The sequence below is a fragment of the Aphis gossypii genome, chromosome 1, assembly GCF_020184175.1.
Source record: "Aphis gossypii isolate Hap1 chromosome 1, ASM2018417v2, whole genome shotgun sequence".
Taxonomy (NCBI): Eukaryota; Metazoa; Arthropoda; class Insecta; order Hemiptera; family Aphididae; genus Aphis; species Aphis gossypii.
In genome coordinates, this window is record NC_065530.1 from 86,104,753 (window position 1) to 86,128,887 (window position 24,135).

Consider the following 24,135-nt stretch of genomic DNA (forward strand, 5'->3'; position numbering starts at 1 on the left):
GTACGTTATTTGATCATAGAAAATGTACTTTATGAACATTATGAGGGTTATTATAATATTGTGAAGTAGCCTTACTCATTTACTATATATTTACTAATACACATGAAATACGTGTTATTCGATTTTAACTACCTATCAATACAGTATTTTTCATTAAAATCGTAATTAATACTAATAATATTTTATCGATTTCATTTTTTATTTTATTTTATCTGATTGAAGTATGTTATTATTAGATTACCTCGCTATATACGCAACGCATTTTATAGTATTATAATATTTATGGTCGACAACCGCCACGAGTGTCATAATTTAAGCGATACTATTGTTGCCATTTATGTTGAACTCATATAGATGCAGCATTCTTATCCTCATTAAAGATATTGTTTTTTCCAACATAATAGAGAAAAAAAATATCAACAAATATTTTTATCTTGCACAATAGTTTTCTAACGAATAAGAATTATTTAAAGAAAAGTAAAAATAAAAGAGATGCAATGATATGTAGTGGTTAACTAATGTATCAGCTTTACATTTTTTATAATACCTATCACATTTAACATCAGTAAGTTTAATTTATTATTAATAGTGGTAACTCATTAAGCTTTGAAAAAAGGCTTTTAAACTAATTTACGAAATACGAAGTGGTTTATAAAAAAGCTTAGAAAAATAAATAATAGCTTAATTAAAAAAAAAAATAACTAAAAATAATAATTTAAAAAAGTTAATGTAACTTTCCGATAAACTTTTTATTTGTTTAAGGTAGAAAAACTTATGAGAAATCTTAAATTAAATTTTCATACTTCAAATATAAAAAGAAAAATATTAATAAATTGATATAACAAAATAATTTTAAAATGTATAAGATTTTACAGATTTTATAGAAATTTTAAATTAAAAAAAAAAGATGTCTCTGTATTCTTGATACAAATATATTTTGTCAGAAACTGATTTTGGATAAAAATTCCTATGTTATGCTTTAATTTTTTCTTTGTTTTCTCAATTATTTTGAAAAATACTGGGAATTTTTAGTGTTAACTTTCTTGGCTTTATAAAAACACAAACGAGATATTTTTTTTTATCAGATACTACTCTTAAAGTTGAAAATCAAATCATTTTTTCAATTATTTATCGCATGTACTGTATACAAATAAAAAACACACATCGCTCCACTCAAAATTAAAAAATTTATAAATACTATAAATATATATTTATAGATATTGGCTTAAATTATATTTATGTTTTTGAGTGTTGATTATATAAATACCTAACAGATACTAATTTTCATTTTGGGAATAATATTAAAGGTTATTTTAAACATTAAATTAATCACAATTCACATTGTACTGAAATAAAATTTAACAATACCAATATGTCTCAAAATTGTTCTACTAAAAACGAAAATAGACTTTTAGAGTTAACCGTTAGTAACGATCAACTAACTCAATTGCATGATTCAAATATATTAGAAGACAATAAAAATACTATAAAAAAGGTTACGTCTTTAAATACCAGCAGGTTGGAAACGAAGCATAAAAGCAATACTTGTCAAAAAACATACAAAGTAAAACTTAGTAATTACAAAAAACATCAGAATGCATTCAGTACAGCATATAATGAATTAAAAATGAGCTACGAATCGATTAAAAAATTTAAAAAGGATTCATTATCTGATAACAACATTTCAGAGTTTGGAGAACTTGAAGAACTTGATTACATAGTAAATACAATTTATTTTTACTAAATTTGTTATCCGTGATAATATTTGTTAATCAATTTTGGTTCTTTCGTATTGTTTAATATTTATACTTTTATAGATTCATAACACTTTGCAAGACAAATTTGGTAAAACATTCTTGAAACCAGAAGCTCCATCCAAAAAAGATCATGCAGTTTTTGTTTTCAATCGTAATAAACCATTATTGTGTGTAGATATTAATTCCACAACTGGTTATCAAAAGTTAGATTCATCAATAGAAGAGGCATATAAATATGTATGGAATAATTATTTGGCCGTATCTGAAAAGAACATGAAATATCATTTTTGGCTTCAAAATATTATTAAACCAAATGAATTCTTTGATTTACACTCCGTTAGAGAATACTTATTACAAAATATGTTTAATAAAGAACAGACTGCTGAAAAATTAGAAACAAAATTGAATGATTTTTATAATAATTTACATTTAAAATTTATAAATATAATAAATGACGTCGATGATATTCATAACCCAGAAAAAAACGCTATTAGAAAAAATGAACACGAAGAATTGGAAACAAATGCAGAAAATAAACTTCAGATGGCTATTGAAGAGCATAAACAAAAAATGGATTTGAAAATAAAAATGTTAGAAATCGAAAATGAGAATTTAAAACAAAAGGAAACTGAATGTGCAACACAAATGAGAATTTTGTTAGGAGAACTGTCATTTAGAAACAATAAATTGAATAATGCTAAAGACCGAGTAACATTATTAACAAAAGAAAAAAATGATCTAATTTCTATGATTCAAAAAATGGAAGTAAAAGATGAAAATTATCTAACACTTAAAAATAAAATTGCACAAGAGCAAAAAAAAAATCAAAATTTAAGAAGTATTTTAGCTGAAGAATATGAAAAAGAAGATAATTCATTTTTAATAAACAAAATCTGATCTAAATAATTACATTTTAATGTAAGTGAATAAAAAATAAATGTTTCTGGAAAACTTATGAAGTTTAATAATGGTGTACAAATGTACAATGACTGTATATTTTATACTATTGTCTATTACATTCAATAGCCGTATGAATATAATTAGTATCCGTTTGAACGACGCTGAGCAAATATTAAAGGTAGTTTCAAATTGCTTCCATGAGATTGTTACATAATTGAATAATTAACATGTTGATAAATTTATTAGCTATCTCCGATCACTACGTTTCCCATACAAAATTCATTCATGTTAAATTTAGATGCTATCATTTAGCGTAAAGCGTATAGGTAAATAATGTTTTTATTTTGCGATTTTGCGATTTTATTTTGTGTACCTATCAACTTTACGTAGCTGTTCCGTTCAGCGTTGCTTTTTTTTTACCATTGAACAGAAGAATTTTTTTTAAATTATTATAATTTGTTATGTTTTATATATTAAATTATCCAATTTTGATTTCCTTATCATTTTGGACTAAAAACCAAGAATTCATAAAATTTCAGTAGTGTGGAATAAAAAAAACGAAAAAGTTTTGTTTTGTTATAGACTATAATACATCAAAAATTACTATTACTAAAATAATAATTTCTTATAATATAACTAATAATATTGGTAACATGTATAAAAATGCGCAAAATTCTTTATGTGAATATTTACTAATTAATTAAAAAATTAATAACTTGATGTTTCATTAACTTATAGAATTAGAAATAAGCTTAAAACTTCCTCCACGATGTAATCTTTTAATTTTTAAAAAATCAAAATAATCGGATGAGTAGTTTCAGAAAACATGCGTAACAAAAAGTTCCATGTTCACATTTAATTATATATAGATAATACTACGTCAGTCGTATATATATAAAAAAAAATAGACTAAACAAATATGCAATGATTTACAAAAAAACTACTTACTAGTACCTCTAAGTGTAGGTACATTAGTCAATAGACAATAACAAATAATACTTAATGATACTTAGCATTGTGAATAGGTGTTTGAATTATAGTTTAAATATTGAATAATTATTGTTTATGAGAATTTCTTATAGGTAGTGACGTAGTGTGAGTGTATTACTGATAATAAATGATTAAGTATAATTAAGAGGATTTACACAATGAAGAAATACTCCCTTCAAGTAAAAGCATGATATTTGCAGTGGATTTCAGAAATACTTAATAATGTAATAGGTTTATACACAGATAACACAGATAGCCTGAAAACTTTTGTATAAAACTTTTACTCGAATACGTATTAGACGATTTAACGTATTTAGATTTAATAAAATAATTACCATTCAATAATCTAGGAAAAATATTTTATACTAATCAACTTATAACCTAACATCAATCAACAACTTTTTCTTCTCTCTTAAAGTAACAGGATTTGACAAATACATTTAAGAAACAAAAATTATAATTAAAAAACTATTTTATTAATTCAATTTTTTAATGGTTGTATAAGTATTAAAGTAGATATTTTATAATAATATATAAAATCGCTAACAATGACCCCCCTTTATTTATTTAAGTCGAGTTTAATTAAAAATAATAATAATAATTAATAAAAGGTTTTGAAATCTAAGCATAGATTTTATAATTTTATGTTCGAAATGAGTTTTGTTTAACTTATAGGAATGCCGTGTTAAGTTGGTGGAAAAATACATAAACATAAATAAAAATACGATCAAATGATATCGATAAATCAAAAAAAATTGAACCAAATAAAATTACTTGTATTTGTGAAAATTATACAAATGCATTACGACCTAGTTAATAATTTTTTTTGTAATAAATCAAATTTGTAATTATAGGTACCTTTTAATTCAGACATTGGTGCTTCAAATACAACGCTGGTTGTTTTCTGTTCTTCATTTCCTGGTACAAGAAACTTATCAGTTGACAACATCCTTTTTAGCCAAATTTTTTCCTAGAAAAAAAAGGTTATTTTTAAACATCTGCTGAAAAACTAAAGAAAAAATTAATCAAAACTTATGAAGCAAAATATTCTATAAACAAAATAACTAAAACTAAATTTGAAATCAACGTTAAATTATTGCACACGAAAAACGATTCTGAATGAAGACGGTGTCATTATTTATATATATATATATATTAATTAACTTATAAAATTATATATCGACGTATCTTAGAAATTAGGACGGTAATAATAAAATAATGGCATACAGAAGCTTAAAAAAAATTTAAATATTTTGAAAATTTAATTGTGTTTAGAAATTATAAAATAAGTAATGCTGGAAAGTTTCTATTATTCAGCCATAACAAAATAACATCATAAATGAAATCCCATTATCTTTCATTTGAATATAATCAAATGTCTTTTAAACATGGGATACAAAATTTTTTTTGATATTTTTAAAATTCTGTTAGAAAAACTTAGTAACCTTGAATTTAACGTTAAAGTTATATATGTAGTTATTAAAATTAAGTGATTATACTTATACGAATTGTAAATAGTTTGTAATGTTGGAGAATTTTGTCAAAATTGAAATATTAAATGTTTATAAAAAAAAATTGACTTAAGATTATTTTTAAAATATTTTGAAAGAACTAATTTTGGGAAAAACCTAAATTTTCAAATTTTTTGACTAAGAAAAGTAATATTTTTTAACATAAATCGAAAAAAAAATTTTAAATCATCAATTCTATTTTAGTAGATAAAAAAAGCCGTATTTTGATCATTATCTCATATCTAGAAAATATTATTTTAAACATAGTGGGAAGATTTAAAGTATCTGTATAGTTATTTAATTTTAAATTACTTTAAAAAGTAGAATCTAAGTGTAAAAGATTGGATAATTTTTTTTTTAGTTAAAGAGTTTTTAGACACCCAAAATAAACACAAATCCCTGTAAAACCTGCAAAATATTCATTGCTCAGAATCTAAAATAAATTTTAGGAATCATTAGAATTATATTGTAAAAGATATATTTTTTATAATGGTAAAATTAATATGGAGCAATGGTATCAAAATAAATATTTAATTATAAGAATTGTCATAGATGAATTTAGTAGATATTTTTTGTCTTGAATGTACAAATTTAGAAAATTATAGTAGTTATAACTTATAATAAAGAAACTGATATAATTTATTTATTTGTCTGTTATTTTTAAATGTTGATAATACAATTTATGTAATTGGCAACATGAAAACTATACATGGTGTATAGTAAGGTAATTATAAAAAAGAGGTGGATGTCAACATTTTATGTGGAGATATCTCATGTAATGGGTTACATTTTGGACTTAAACGCCACTAATGAGGAGTAGATGAGGTTCTTTGGAAAGATTAGTTTACTTAAATCTTGTAATCTAATATATCAGATATAGATAATGCAGAATACCTTATCAGGGAAAGGAATATGATTCTATAAAAGATAAATAAATTATCTTACATTATAGTTTATATAGCCACATAGGTAATTCGACTTAATGGCTGATTATTAATAACGATAAAAAATAAAAATCATTGATAATTCATGATTTATTTCTTAATTTTAGAAATATCGGTGTTATGTAACTATACGCTATACCCATTTAATTTTATTTTATTCATGATTTTGATAAACCATAAGTTATATCAATAATAACTAATATGCGAAGTGTTTTCTAGAATATTTTAGTTATTATTTATTTTCCTGGTACCTACCTATATTTATTTAATGGTCAAAAAATAAAACATGTAATAAAACATCTGAACGTATGTATAAATAAGAAGCTTAATGTAATTTCTTACGTTATTATATTGTATTACACTATAATTGGTAATTGAAATAATTATCATACTCATTATTAATTTTTATATCACTTTTATTATTACTGCGTCCATTTTATAGAATTTTTTTAAAAAAAAATAGCTGTTTATTTAGATAGTTACATAACTGATAAGTACCTGCTGTAAAATAATATATTATATAACTTATTTAAAATAATAATAAAAAAAAAATGTCACGATATATACATAGTATTCACAAGTTATTTCGTTAAATTCAACAAAATGTACAAAATTAAATTAATTTTCAATAATAAACGGAAAAAACGTAATTATTATTGTAGTTCAATTATAAAATTGTAATAATAATATCATATCGTTGTTGATTAAGATAAATGCCTCAATTATAACTAGATTTAATTCAAGGATTTTTTTTATTTACATGAGTCACGTAGGCCTATGTTAAAAACTTGGGTCTTTATATTTCATAAAATGCCTGTGGTGGATTTTTGATTTTTTTTTAATAATATTACACTTTACGGGCAGGAATTTAGATAAGTTGAAAAAATCCAAAACCGGTTGTTTAAAGATTAAATCGAAAAATGTAAAAAATAGTTGATTTAGGTATTTTTATAATATATTCGTAAGTATAGTATACTATGTTGATATAATATATCTATAGGTGATTATTTTAGGCATAAAAACGTACAAATTATCCTTTCATTACTAAGTTAGCCAGTGTTGCAATGTTATTTTACCTAGTTTTTATCTATTTTATTACAGAAATAAAAACGAGTTTTCTTTTAAATTGTTTTATTAGTTGAATAAACATTAAAATGTAACAAAAAACAAAATAAAATATTTTTATTGTTTAATAAGCGCCATAAGTGGTATAAACGACAAACATACAAGTCTCCAAAACCAAGAATTTGTTATACTTAAATAAAAGGATTCTATGAGCCAGGTGTAAAGTATTTATTTTACTGCATTCACCTCGATGCAAGATAGTGGTTATACACTTTAAAAAAAGGACGCTGATCACGGCTGGACAGTGCAAACAAATATGGTCCGATCGAATTTATCGCACCCGTTAGAATGCGCTTTGAACAATACTAATAAAAATTTTTTTACATACAGCATAACACATTTGTCAGTTTTTTTATTTTTTTTTATCTATAATCAACATGATAAAATTTATGAAACATTTTTTTAGACAAGATTTACCTTGATAGAATGGATATATTTCCAAGAATATATGAATTATATAATTAAAGATATCATTGAAAAAAATACTTAGATATTAATTTTACAGATAATATAATATTAAGAATATTTATTATGAATATTTATTATTCATTTAGAATTTAAGTGTATATTTTTTCACGACTCGCAAGTATAATTTACCACAATTCACGAAATTTTAACTTCTATAAAACGTTTATAATATGTATTATATAAAATGTATATATAATTATATCACACAACAAGATCCAAGACATTTAATTTCAGATATTTTGAAAATTATATTGTCTTAAAAATATTATCATAAATATTTTGTAAAAACGCAATATCTATACAGTTGTTCATTTTTAAAAAATAAAAATAACAATTTATTTTGTCGAAAACTAGTTTTGAGTAAAATTTTAGTTTTTTCTCAGTTTTTTTATTCTACAATTATTTAAAAAATTGCTAATATACCAAGAAGGATCCAATTTCATTCCATTAACTATATACTTTCAAAGTTGAAAATTTAAAAAAAAATTTTGATATAGAATAGATATATAGATATATCTATCTATTGCTCCAAATGCCAAAAAGTAATGATAGTCACAAAAAAAATACAAAAAAGAAACATATACATTTTAAATGAATTGTTCCGCTCAAAAACTAAAAAAAAAAAAAAATGGAAATATTCATTCATATATAATAAGTACATATTACATAAAAATATGCCGATATGTTTAAGAATTAATTAAGTATATATAAATACTTGAAAATATATAATAATCTAACACGCGTATTACTATATATATGCTATAAATTAAAAATATTATACAAATGAAAATATCAACTAAATTTCTAAAGTTTCATAGAAATCCCTAAAATTCTTTAATGTCAACTCCGTTAACGAAATTAATCTGAGATTTAACACATTATTAAAAATTATACAAATACAACATATTTTTCAACACCTAGATGAAAACAATACATAGATTCAAATTAGTTAGGAAATTGGAACTCGTGAACAAAAATTTTAGATAGTGTCCATTTAGTAAGACAGGGGCAGCAGGTGGGGTACGCCTTTTTAGTACTCAGTGCATATAAGTCTTTAAGTTGAGAACAAAAAAATAGACACAAGCAAATTTTACAAAATATTAATCAACTATCTAAAAACTATAAATCAAATGTCAAAACATAAAATATTCATCAAAAACTTTGATTTGAACTAACTATTTATTGAAATATATTTTTTCAACACCCACATGAACACGCTTCATAATAAACGAAAAGTCCAGTTGTAAAAATTCAAACCTTTTAAAACGGAAAACATTAAGATTCAAGGAAAATATACAGACTACAATATTATTCAAGTCAGGTAAAATCGACGAACGACTCATCCGAGGTCCTCAAGGTATATGTTATGTACAATATACTAATACAGCAATTCTAATAACTTCCGTTTACATGGTTCATTTATAGTTTTTTTTATAGAATTACTATTTGTTTGTTTTAAACGAGAATTTAATTAACCTTTTAATAAATTAGATATCAAATGTGTAAAGTATTACAAATTAATCATACATAAAATAACGTAAAACATTTTTATTTTAAATATATTGGTGAACACATTGAAAAAATAAAATTGACATAATAATTAATTATACAAAATTATTCCGTGTTATATTATAAAATAGTTCCAAAAAATTATGCATTAGTCTTAAATAGACCTACTCAATGTAAGTACTTACCAAATTTAAATAGTGGGCACTTTGACAGGACAGGTATTTCACAAAAAATGGCAGAAATTAGAATGAATATTATACGTAAATATAAGGTAGGTATAGTATTGAAACTACGGTTTTATAAAATAAGACAGATAAGATTTAGTGCGTTTCGACGTTCCCTAACATACTTTGCAATAATTAGTTTTCTATATTAATTGAACTAGCTCCACTGATGTGCCACTGATTTTCCATAAACCTGGTACTGGTTTCCCAGTTACCATATCCAATGTGGTCATATCAGTACTTGGGTGGAAAAATTCTTATCTTGTAGTACTTGACTGAAATCGTCTCAAATAGCTCGTGCGCTAGTTCCACGCCAAGTGCAAAACACTCGTACAGATTTTCAATACGGAACACAGAAAATTAAACTATCTAATGCAAACACATTTAGGTAGATATAACTCACCAATGGCATTCATTGCACACCGAGTACAAATAAGTGAAAAACATTATTGGTATTAATTTATTAATTAGATGCGTATTTAGAAATTATTCATGAAGGAGATGGCAGATAATTTCCCCAACATAGTTCCATTGATGGCTTCATGATCATAATTCGCTGAATTACCATTTTACTCGTATAATAAAAACCAAGTGTTTGGGGTGTTTGGGCGAGTTTCTATAATAGTGTGTTTGAACGACATTCATATTATACTGTGTTTAAGTAAGTATTTTCATAGTACAGAAGATATGTTTGGTAAAAATATATCGATTATTGTGGTACTATAAATTTTAAATCTTAAATAATTTTCTCATCGTCCTGTTTTTTTTCATATCTATCAGCAGATTAGATTTTATTGTTTCATTATGAACTATTTATGAAAAAATAATTTATATATTTATGAGATTTTGACAAATATTATCAACATTTTAACTTTAAAGGTTTATAAAAAAATATTGTAACTATAGATTTTTAATATTTTTTAATTGAAAAATTAATAACTTATGAAAAGATTAGCAAAAAATTGTCAAGCATTTCTACCTAGTGAATAGTAAATAAACTACATTCATAGCAGAAAAACAAAAGCAATTAAAAATGTATTGTAAAAAAAAAATGATAGTATTGACGGTAATTCGGGTTTTGTCAAAAATGAAATTTGCGTAGAACATTTTTTTTCACATTTTTTAAAAAACTTTTTACTTTTAACTAGGACCCTACAAAATACCAACTAAATCTAATTTTTCTTCCAGAATCTACTCTCATTTTTTAAAATACATGTTAAACAAATATTGAAATATAAATATATTATTTGTCCTTTCCCAAAATAAGGTAATAACAAACGGGAAAAAAGACACATTCAACGAAAAATTATATTAGATTAACAAAAATATTTAAAAACAAGCTGGTCAAGATAGAACAAGTATATGTCAGGTGAGATTAAATTTGTATAATACATAAAATGCTAGGTGGTAAAATTCCAAGAAAAAGAAATATAAAAAAGCAAATACATTTTTTAAACTTAATTTTAATAATAAAAAAATTACACTAATTAAATAACTAATTAGGTGATAACTATTTTTTAAAAATATAGATTTTTAATCATAACTGATTGTTTCAAGTCTTATAAAATGAAAGGGAAAATGGATTAATAAATTACGACCCAAATACCTTACAATGTTTAAAATTACTTGCCCAAACGCAAATCACTCAAAATACACATAGCGAAAAAGGTATAAATAGGAGGGGGTTGATTTATAAGGTCTTAAAATATTTCAATAGCAGTATAGCACACTCAAATATATACACATGATGTATTGAATTATAATTTATAACTCAAGGAAAAGGGAAGTGAAAAATTATCTAAAAATGCCACAAAAATGTTTTTCTAATTAGGTTTTTTTCAATAGATCTTGCTTCAATTTCTAAGAAATTACGATACATTGGTATTATATAATTTATATATTTTAAGTAATTGACAAATATACAAACTTAAGTACTTTAGTAGAGAGATGTAGTTCGTAAAAGGAATTTAAACATATCATATTAACAAATAAAACAATTTGAGTCCTCAAAAATGTAGTCACAGTTGCGTAATCTGATGAGAAAAGTAATCACGATGTTTGAATTAATATAAATACTAATGAGCTCATTATAATGAAAAATTATACATATAAGAGTAAAAAAAAATCACATAATTTATTGTTTAATGCATAATGATAGTAATACGAGAAGAAAAAACCATTTAAAAATTACTGCTTCTTAAGATTGTCTAATAATTTTGTTCTACATAAAAATTTCTCGTTTTTTCTTAATTGTTTCCCCTATTTCTTTTAATAGTACTAAGAATTTATTATTTTTATTTTTATATTTTAACCCTCAAAAAATATTAATTATACCTATATCTAATTTGCTATTAGAAACCATGCTTAGTTGAAAATTTAAATAATGTCATTGTTCCAAAAGATGGTAACAGATTAAAAATACAAAAACACATAAATATCATTGTAAAATCAATACATTTATTGCTTTACTCAAAATCAAAAATATGATTTTATTTCAAACTTATTTTAATTGTAATTTGAATATTCAATAAGTTGAAATGTTTATCTATTTCACAACATACAGTAAAGCTATTCAATTTAACTTTATCTGTATTAATTTAGAATTTTTTCCACTAATGGGTGCTATAAATTCTATGATTTATTTTCATAGTTACGTCATATACGTTATAACTGCTACCTATTTTTTTTTTTAATATACCTAATAGTACCTATTATGTATAATCTCATGTAAATTAATTTTGTTCATATTAAGTGGATAATATTAATTCGCATTGATTTCTATAAAAGTTTAAAAAAACCAATAGTTAAGTATATATTTTATACTTATACTTTTCATCACAGAACGATTATACCTACTATTGTTTATTATATAATTATTGATATTTACAGTGTTTTAAAGTACCTAAATACATTGAATTAATTATACAAATTTTATACATAAGAATAATATGGATTTCGTTCATAGGCTATACATGAGTGAGTTAAGTTATATAACTGATATAAGTGATGTTCACGAAATAAGAACGTGAACGCGTTCTTTCCGAACATTATACGTATAATTTATGCTCAATGTTATGTTGGTAAATAGTAACTATATATTTATATAGGTACCTTAATACTTTAAAATGATTGTTGTGGGATAGTAAATTAAGCAGAATAAATTATTTTTTAATTAATTGTATTGATTGATTATTAAAAGTTCTTCCTAAGACACAATAACGCGTCCTTAGACTGGAATATTAAATTAAACGACGATAACGCGTGTTTTGATTAATGAATGATGATAAAATATTAAAACATTATGTCAATAGAACTAAATTGGTAATAAGGTCATAAACCAATAAAGTACGAGTGCACCATAAAATTATTTTAAGATTAAATCTTACATTAGAAAATCATAAAATACTAATTACACATCATAATACTTAATATTTATTTAATTAAATATTATTTTGATTATTTTTCAAATAAATGTACTAATAATAAATTACAGTCACGCATTAATATGGTGATTTTCTGGTTATTTATGTATCGTAAAATTATTAAAATGTACCTGCCTATGAATAATGGTTTATACATTGTTTGTTAATCATTATAAGCATGCTATAGGTAAAATTTATAGCCAGGTATCTATAAAATTTCATGTATTATATATACTCATTTTCTTAAAATATAAGAAATATAAACATGTTATTGTGTATAAGTATTAAGAAACATATAATGATAGAACGGATTTAAGATTAGAGTTAAAAGTTACATAATATTTATCATAAGAATAGTTATTGTATCAATTTATATTGATAGAATAATATATTATTTATTATTTATTTGTTTGTTTAAAAAAACTGAATAAATTGTATTATTTTTAATATTTTAATTCTGCGGATTTGGGTACTTTATAGTATTTTTTTTTCCATAGTAAGAATATTTATCAAATTCAGAGTTGTTGAGCCATGCCACGTTATTTTATACAATATTATAATATAATAATTATAATGTTAATATGTAAGTTAAAATAATGTATTAGTACAGATGTTCCCAAACTGTGGGTCGCGATTAAACTTTTGGTGGGTCACGCTATATTTTTAAATAATACGAAAATATAATCATCTATAACTTTTTTTTCGTAACTACATAAAATTTAATAAAATAGTTTAATTTTTTGTTGTATGGTAGAAAAAAAAAGGTAAATTCATTGATATTGTGGGTCGCCATATTTTAAAAAAATTTCAATATGGGTCGTACAATAAAAAGTTTGGGAGCCTCTGCATTAGTAGTCTACTTGCTGTTTAAAAGAAATACATGAAAATAAAATAAAATTAGATACTAGAATTTAGTTAAAATTATAGATTTATGATGGCTACTATAATATGTACTACGGAACCTCCCTCCTTCAAATCATGCCAAAGCACAGTTCTTTCCTGTTATGATTTCTAACTAGTACAGCACCTTATTATTTAAGATATTACTTTTTTTTAAATTTAAGTTAAATTATGATTTAAGAGATAAGATGATAATAATAATAATTAAGTATTTATTAAGCAATATGAACTAATTATTTTATTTAGAATAATTATTAATTAATATAAAAATATATATATCTAAGTATAATTTGATCCTTTTTATCGTTAGAATTTTACTAAAAACAATTATATTTCATTTTAAATTTTGCAAGGTGAAGAGAAAATTCAAAATGATGTATGTTCATTTTTTGTATGTGCGTGTGTCGTAAATTTCCGAAGCAGTTTTTTCATTATTCCTTCATTGTTGGGGTGTCTAATTTTTTTAAATTCGGGAAAAACTAACAAAAAATATATACAAAATACAGTACAGTTACATTTATTAATTATTTATAGAATTAAATTATATATCATTTTTTTTAACTTAAATAATTCACCCATCTCCTCTGTTTAAAATCGATTTTATTTGTATACCTAAACAAATTATTATACAAATATCATCATTGAATTAAAATTTAACAAATCCATTCCCAGCTGTATTAAAAATTTACATATTAGGTATACAGTAAAGTGAATTTCCTATTTTTATAACATTAAGATTAAGCGAAACGTGTTATAATATCAGTATATTACATTATTACCTACATTTACGCATCATCATATTATAAAAATTGAGAAGATTACTAATTAATAATTCTTAGGTACATAGAACTATGTTAGTTTTTCTCTACCTTTTTTATTATATGAAACTGTTCTTAACTAATTCATAGTATTTCTATGAGGACTTACTTGAAACTTTAAATAACCGATTAAAATTCGAATACACTTTTATTTAAGAAAACTGACAGTAAAACAACGACCAACAAAGATCAGGTATGAATGTAAAACTAATGTAATCATCATTTTAATAAATGTGCTTATACAGGTTTTATCTTACAATACTTTACATCTATAGGTCAAAAGATACATCATTAATCAAAATCGATCAACACTGTTTAAAGACCTTTGTACTTATAATTAATAATTAAAAATAATAGAAATACAGACACATACTAATATGACTAGCGTAAAGAATTAAATACATTAAATCTATCATCATTATAAACTACCTATGTTTATATTATTATATTAGTAAAAACAATTAATTAAAATATATATACAGATATACTTCTTATTTCAGACCCTGAACAGAAGAAAGAAGCTATTGGTCACAAAAACTAATAAATACCTAATGATATATTTTTTTATCTTTAAGATTTGTATGTTTTAACTTATAGCTTATTATAAGTTATAATATTTTCATAAAGTTTCATTATTTGTAATCAGCACTTTTATAGAACGATATAGAAACATCGTAGTACAATATAGGCACTAGCAATTTTTCGATAAAAATGCAAAAAAATATTAATTTAATTAAAAACTGCAAAACTTATGATAACTATTTGAATTCTGAACAGTAGGTATACCTATAACATTTATACATCATATATTAATTTATTGTGTGTCATTCATCTATAATATTATTGCATTATTTAATATTTACTATAGGAAAATGAGAATGTTTTTTTCTATTATTATTCATATGATATTCAAGGATTTCAATTGAAAAAAAAACACGTGGTTTGACCTTTATTCCTCTGAATAGTATTATTATTTATTATCATTATTATCCACTTGTCGATCAATTTTGTACAGGAATTATTTAATATACTATGTGGAATATTTACTGAACAGATTAAAACAAGTGTATCAATTTCACAATTTGGGATTCATTAAAACGTAAAACTAACTTTGGTAAAACTATGAATTATAATAAATACTTAACTATATCTATTCTAATACACTATAAAAATAACTCAAAAATATTAAAAAATAAAATTTAATCATTTCTACATCTATTTTGAACTAATCAAACTTTTATAAATTTATATATTAAAGTAAGAAGTAAAAATGTTCCATAATTATTGTTATTAAAATAAACTTAATTCCAATCCAAAATCACTTAACACAAAAATGTTCATTTTAATTATTCTAAAAATCCTCAAATACGCCTCAAACGAATCTGTAAAAGTCGTGATATCTTGCTCGATAAATATAAATAACTATAGTTATAATTAAAAACAATAATTCCAGTATTAAATCTCATATAAAATACGAAATAAACATAATTTTATGTTAGGTTAATATCCTAAATATATAATATAATTTTTTAATTTCACATATATTTAGGTCTAATATTCCAGTAGGTAACCAAAATCAAATTTATTCAATACAATTAAAAAAATAAATATACATACTTTTGTTAATGAATGGCTAGGTACTCTTATCAATCTAATTTATACGTTTTGATTATTAATACTATTTAGATTTACGTACATTCGAAATAATTGAACTCGCTGTTATGAGTAAAACGATTTTTAATTATTTTTTCATGCGGCAAAATATTCAACAATAATATTACTAAATCACATTTTTATTAAACCAGTAAACCACTATCTTTCAATAGTTTAATTAACCTAATTTTTTAACGTTTGCGGTTTATTATACGTATATAGTAGTCGGTTTTATATAATCTCTGATTTACATAAATCATTTCACACGTCGTTGTGGTTATCTGAATAATTACAATAGTTCCATAACAAAGACTCTTATATTGCATTGTCAGTACTCGGGAAATTAGTATAGTAACCCAAATATAATTCTAATAATGTATAGCAATGTACCTGTTGTTCTGTACTTCTGTGAGACATTTTAATAATTTCAAGACATTTTTTTTACTAGCAAAACTGAGTTATCCAGATAGTACTTGACTATATATAACTAATGAGCTTATTTATCTATTTATATTTTTAAAGTTTCCTCAGTCGTATTGATACGATATTAAATTGTACTTTGTACATACATTCATATGTTTGATCAATTTTGTGCCATTTAATTATACATAAATTATTAGTTAATACGGTACATTGAATCTTGAATGTATTAGTTATTGAAAACCTTAAATCGGAAATTTCTTCAGATTTGTAAAAGAAAAAAAAAAGAAAAAATACAGAATTATCAGAAGTATAATTTTTTAATACTAACAATATTAAAATGCTATGTTAAAAATATATAAATGCACTTAATTACAATTATATATGTATATGTTATCAATACAAACAGCACATAACTATTAATCATTATAAATTTATTATAGACACAAGCTACAGCGTGCTATACCTAATAATACACATTTAAGCATTTATACATAAAATAATACTGATAAATAAACATTTAAAGATATTTTATAAAGAAAACACATTAGGTGTTGAACCGGTTCACAGGTATCATTATAGTACATAATATACCTATTGCCTATAATTTCACCTCATTAATACTGCATATTGTGACGTTATACTATAGTGGATTTTACAGTTATACTCGTCGCGTCAACAATCAAATAATAAAAAAATTAACACGGTTTCGAGTATAGGTAGTTTGTGTATCGTGTCAACGTAACGTACGTTGAGTCAGTCTTCTAGGACGTATTTTCGGAGTAATCATCTTTACGTAAATCGTGCCTAGTCGATACGACTATTATAATATTATATTAAAAAATCATAATAAAAATTAAAATTTTGTGTAAAAGTAAATTTGATCAAACAAAAATAGTATAATAATAAAAAAAATCTATGGTGGCTGATTTATAATTAACTGTACAAATCTTAAAACATTATTATTATAATTAAACAAATAAGTCTATATTATACATAAATATATTTTTTCATTTTTTCTTACAAAAGTTACTGTATGGTCCCATTTATACTCCAGTTTGCTAATTGAGTCATCTTAATGTTTATTACTATTTACTAGTTACTTTATTAAGTAAGTACGTATTTGTTAATGTCTACACCACAGGTAAAAACGCATGTTTCGTATTATTTGTCAAATATAATTGTCCTCAAACTAATCCCAAAAAGGAAAAACTTCATCGAGTATTTTGTTTGTCAGTATAAATGTAAAAAACAGTTACTTTAATTAAATCTTCTTTTTAATAAACACCAACGCTAAAATTATTTACATATCCAAGGAAAACCAGTGAGAAAGAGGGTAGGTTCAATAATACGAATTTAAAAATATAATAATAAATTAATTGATTTATTGATTTGTTACTTTAAAATTAAACTTTAAAAAACAACAATAAAAAATGAATACACTTAAATATAATTAAATTCATTAAATGATAAAAAAGTGATTTTATACCGAAATAGGTTTACACCAAAATTACCACTCGAAATAATCCGAGTTATTGAGGTCCATATAGTTTCAATAATTCAATAATAAATAAAAAATCTTTGTACACGAAAAACGATATATTGAGTGGAAAATCTGGTAAACTTACTACTGTTTAATATAAATTTTTTTCAAAACACCGCGTGTATTATAACATTTAATAGTAATAAATATTGTAATATTAAGTATATCGTATATTATACTATTTTTATGAACTATTAATAATGACGTACATTAAAATTATTTGAATAGAATTATGATATAAATGTCTTGAAAATTAGTATAATAATTTTAAAAGAATAATTTACTTAATAGTGTAACATTTCAACCACTTATAAAAAAAAAAGATCGTAACATGTAAAGTATTTAACTTTACTTATAAATAGTTTTCAATTTATTCAAAATTTCTAACTTTAAATACATACAAAAATAAAGTTTCATTGAATTTTTAATACTTTTATACAGATATAATAAAAACTTATGTAAGATCTTTTATTCAATTTTCAAGAATTTGGATCCAGCGAGTAATTTTTTATTGACATCTTTAAATTAAGTCAAAAATATCAAATGAAAATAAATAGATAGCTCAAAAAGAGTCAAATTACTAGACAATTATACCTTAATTAGTTAGGTAACTCTAATAAATGATTCCCTGATAATTTTTATTACTGAAAATTTAAAAAAAATTAGTTATATACATTTTTTATCAGCTAATATAAAGTTAAAACCTTGATGACATATTATATTCAAACGTATCATATTGATTTTTTTTTTGTTTTGTTATAAGTGTTATAAGTTATTCAAAAAATATTTATCGTAGAAACTTGAAACATTCTAATCTATTACCTACTACTATTTAAATCTTATTATTTTTCATAAAAATCTAATAACATTATCCATAAAAATAAAATAAAAATAGGAATTGTTTTACTTTTGAATCTTCTTCCCTCTCACAAGTAGAAATTAGATCCAATTTGCTACCAGACACTTTGATAATGAAGATTGAATTAATATTTTGTGTTATGGAAAAATTGTCTTCACAAATAAATAATATATACTATTGTAAAATCAATATAGAATTGACTCAGAATATAAAAAAAATTTAAAATGAATTACCATTAAAAGTCAGATTATACTGTATGTCCATATACATATAGATATCTATACTTGTCACCAAATTTAGTTGTATTCTCATTAGATTATATGATTTTTTATTGAAGGCCGTGATCATCAATAACCACAATATTGTATATCATCTAACATTGATAATAATTGAAATATTATAATAAGTGTTAAATAAAAACAAACAATTTAAGCTCTTATCAAATATATTCAAATCATGTATAGTTTAATATAGTAAGTATATAATTAGTTTTGTTTATCATTCTCAGAATTACTAATTATTATATACACTTGCAATCTATAGTAGTGCAGTGCATAAATAAGCATTTTTAAATTTGTTTTACATGAGTAATTTATACATGTAAGTAGGTATAGTAAAATACCATAACCACATAGGTACAATCGTACATTTTAATGCACAGTGTTATCGTCCATACTATATATTTTTTGTAATTTGATGTTCAAATTAATCTTACTATTAGACCATTCAAGGCCGTATATGAAGGGGGGCCATGATGTCCGGAATTCCGGATCAGTAAAATTTCTTTAACATTTTACAAATGTTTAAGATAATGTTTGACATAAATATTTTAATTTTAAATTATTGTTTATATTATATTTCTAACTAAAAGTCAAAACTTAAATTCAGTATTATCTAAAGTTATAATTTGTCTAGTATTATATACCTCCTTTATCCAAAAAATATCTAGATACGGTCCCTTAAATTTAAATTTATTCTCTCAAAAAAATAAAGATATCTCGTAGTTTCATGCATGCGCTTTTAAATTTGTGTTTTTAATTATAATACGTTGCATGTTTTATCTTTAATTTTATTAAAAACACAAAAGAAAGTTGTTTAAAGTTGATTTAAATCTTTAATAAAATAATTTATCGATTTAAAAGTGTCCAAAGACCTTACACGGCTACACATATCTAACAATAAGACAAATCCTATTTTGAATGTTTTTTTACAGTTTAATTTGTTATATTAAAATTACACTTTTTAATCATAAATAATTATAACATATATCTACTATAGATTAAGTACCTATCCAATAGAAATCATGATTTTTATTATAATATATAGGTAAAGCATTGTTCAAAAAAACAATAATTAAAAAATATGGTTTAATAGCTAAAAGCTGCAGAAAGCAACTTCGTGTTAATAAAATTTTATGTATATACTCGTACATATATATATACGAATTACGTATATATAATCGTGTATGCTAAGTATTTCTTTAAATTAATTTCTTATTATTTTAAGAAGTTAAATAAACTACGACTAAATATTCTCTTGGTATAAAAAATACAACTTAAAAGTAAAAATTTTGATTTATTAAAAATAAGATTTAACACTTTAATCTTTATGAAGATTTGTATTTCATATCATCATACAAATGGTTAGGTAAGGTACCTATACATTTTAATGGACATTAAATATACCTATATTAATTTAAAGACAACTAACATCTTTGAATTTAAATAAAAGTACTTAAAATAATGTAGCACTTTTACTCACTTGATCTCGAACGTCTTCAAGGTCGATCCAATCAATGCAGTTGTCTTCCTCTTTGGACGCCGATGTTCTACAGGTCATCTGCACTGGTATAGGAATTTCAATAGTCTACCTGCATTAAAACATACACGCGCACTATTATTAAAATATTAACGGTAGGTAGCTACGGTCAAAATAATATTAAATGTTTTGGTTTATCGGACTATTTTCGTTTGTCGTCTTCGTGCGCGTGTAAAAAACTGTTATACTTCGTTTTGTATACGAAACTATTTGGTCGTCTGTTTCGTATGCAACCATAAAATATCACGACAACAATGTATATACAGTAGGTATAGTGTTGTACGTGTGCAAATAACACTACAGCAAACGCGATATAAATACATATAATAATAATAATAATAATGTTCTACGCTTCGTAAAATATATGGGCATAAACTTCAGGTGTAGTTAAGATTTAGCGACGTTGCACTTTTGTTTAAAAATATAAATTACACGAACTGTATGTCCATGTTAATTTTAAGAGACGCGATATGGTCATCGTAGACGAGTTGTATATATTGTAATAATTTAATAAATAATATTAAAATATTACCTTTAATAGGCTATAACGCGTATAACAGTATAATACTATATATTATATTTTCATCGTTTTACATTACTTGTTGCCGGCGACGAGTCGGACAGCCATCTGATTTGTCGCACCAAGCGCACACGGTTTTAAACGACCGGACGGATTATAAACCGCGTTGGGGACCGCCGCCGCCGCGCGCCACCGGGTCGTCTAGTCCAACGGGTGGTACACACGCTGGGACGTCGGCGAGGGCTTTCGTAGGAATTATTGTGGAGGGGAGGCACGTAGGATCCTCGGGACGACGATGAACTCGCTCGACGTCTGTTATGTGATTGCAGCGTGTTTCCGTGAGAAACGGTCTGGCACGGACGTTTTAAATAAGTAACGTATGTATAATAGTGTAACAGTGTCGCGAGTTTAAATTTTCTCATTCGTTTCTAAATATTCTATTACAGTATTGTGAGGCGTTTGCGCGGCTAGTCATGTTAAATTATTAGCAGTTACGGTAGGCACGTGGTGTTTTTAGAAAAAATAATTAACTAAAAAAAAGTGAGAAATTAGGGCAACATATTGTTTTACCCATAAAAAGCTTTTTGAGAGAACTTTATTGGTATAAAGACATATCGGAATGACGGCATACGTAAATAAGTTTTAGATTTTATTTCTCGTAATTTTTACTATTATAAAATGAAACCTTTTAATATTTAACAACTTATAGTAGGTACACGTATAAAGGGTCGCACATGAACATTACTTAACATTTATTAAATCGACAATGAGCGAATAGTGGCCCCTTTACAAATGATTTGGTGTCCAATAAATTGTATTTAGCCATTAAATTAATATATTTTTCACGTAACTCGGCATTAAAATGATTAAAAATCAGCCGTTTTTCAACCATTGGCCCCCCGTATAAGATCAGTAAATAATATATATTTCACAAAATTGAAAATGTAGAACAATTAAAATTACTCGATATAGAAAAACTATATTTACCCTGTATATGTAAGTATTCACTGATCACAACGATGTATTTTTGACACTGCTACGACGGAATGTCGTATAGTTGTCAATACTAGAACCATGCTATTGACATGCTTATGTCTGTCCAAAAGGATACATGACGTGTATGATGTTACAGCATTGATTCGAATCAGTTAAATTTAACAAAATAAAATATGTACCTAATATGATTAGATATACAATACAGTAGAAACCGTTTATAATGACACTGGTTAAAATAACGTATTGGGTGTAATGACCTTAAATTGGAAGGTCCCTGCAAAACTCTTATATTATAATATGTACTAATTTGTATTACGATTATTACGACGTCTGTATATAATAACTATAGAGATGTTATGACGGTTATTTTTGGTTGTTGGAAAAATCTTGTCAAAAAACAAATTTTGAAGAACTTTATTAGAAAAAAAATAGAGCTTAATTTTTATAAAAACAAAGTTCAATTTAACAAAACAAATCCGTTTAACAAAATATTGTAAATTTAATAAATTCATTAAAATAAATAAATGTTTTTATCTTTACTTTTTTTCTATACCTATGTATTAAAATTAAATTATTTTTTTCATCATTTTGGTTATAATAACAAACGGTTATTATAATCTATTTTCCTTGGTCCTTTGACTGTCATTATAAACGAACGATTTCTATTGTATATATATTTAACTCGCAGTCGCCGGCAAGGAATGACTAGCTCGTATGTGTACACAACTGTAGCACATGGTAACACAGTTCATACGTCGATAGAGGCCACTAAACTTTGAAAATATCAATTTTTATAGTCATAACTTATAGTTTATCAAGATGGAATAGTAGACCACATACCTATAACAGTCCACTCCTAGACTCACAGGTACCACTTATATCACTTTTATATACTTCGTGTTTATTTGAATAAAATATTCGGAACACTACGCGATGCACGAAACGAATTTATATTTTGTTCACTCTGTATATATACATCACATTTTATACTGGGTTGTTTATTATTAATTTTTTTCTTAATCTTCTTTGGAACGCGGCCAAAATAATGTCACGCGTACGAGTAGACAACGCACCGTTCGTCCGGTCACTCGGCCGGCCGAGTTGAACAAAATAATACTATATTACAAACCACCAGCGATAATAAATAATAATAATAATATGTGAGCTCGATGAACTCGACCGCTAGCCACCACTATTTACATGGGATTAGATTAAACAGATATTATTCAATATAAGAAACACGCTAGTATTATTTATGTCGTACTGTTAATCAGATTTCTGAATGTCAGTTTTATTTATTTTTGCTTTTAAAAAAAATGCTGTATAGTCGTCATATGGGTACACTGTATGCGTATGTAAATATTACATAACGCCAATTTTTATTTTTTTTCCTTACATCGGCTAGCATAATCTAAAAGAACAGTGGCGTACCGATGGAGGGAGTTAGGAATCTAACCCCCCACCCCATAAACGAATTATGTGTACACTACTGCAGAAGAAGAATTGTGTCCTAATAAACAGTCTTGTTCTTGTAGATTAGAATATTGTAAAATTATTATTGTTTTCATTCCTGCTTTCGACTTTGCAATTAAAAACATATATTGTAATTTAAATGATAACAACAAAAATAGTTTAAATTATTAAAAAATGTTGTGCAAAAACAAATAAATTTACCAAGTATTAAATGATTTACGAATGGAAAAAATATACATAAATATTTAAAGTAACAATAAAATATTAATTATCGCCGTTGAAACA

At 24.2% G+C, this 24,135-nt stretch overlaps 1 protein-coding gene and 1 long non-coding RNA gene across 4 annotated transcripts; one reads left to right on the forward strand and one right to left on the reverse strand.

Moving 5' to 3' along the window:
• The first annotated feature begins 1,256 nt into the window (after positions 1–1,256).
• LOC114132342 (uncharacterized) lies at positions 1,257–2,709 on the forward strand. Its single transcript, XM_027997783.2, has 2 exons — positions 1,257–1,720; positions 1,818–2,709. The coding sequence occupies exons 1-2, from the start codon at positions 1,373–1,375 to the stop codon at positions 2,652–2,654; spliced, it is 1,185 nt and encodes a 394-aa protein (XP_027853584.2). The 5' UTR covers positions 1,257–1,372; the 3' UTR covers positions 2,655–2,709.
• A 1,693-nt stretch (positions 2,710–4,402) lies between these two features.
• On the reverse strand, positions 4,403–23,576 carry LOC126549263 (uncharacterized). Of its 3 annotated transcripts, XR_007603413.1 has the most exons (5): positions 23,218–23,550; positions 22,369–23,150; positions 21,394–21,731; positions 20,805–20,913; positions 4,403–4,617 (listed from the first exon to the last, which is right to left on the reverse strand). It is a non-coding gene; the product is annotated as an uncharacterized LOC126549263 (long non-coding RNA). The 3 variants fall into 3 exon arrangements; XR_007603412.1 differs by having other exon boundaries at positions 21,394–23,150; positions 23,218–23,576; XR_007603414.1 differs by lacking the exon at positions 22,369–23,150 and having other exon boundaries at positions 23,218–23,489.
• Between the last annotated feature and the right edge of the window lie 559 nt (positions 23,577–24,135).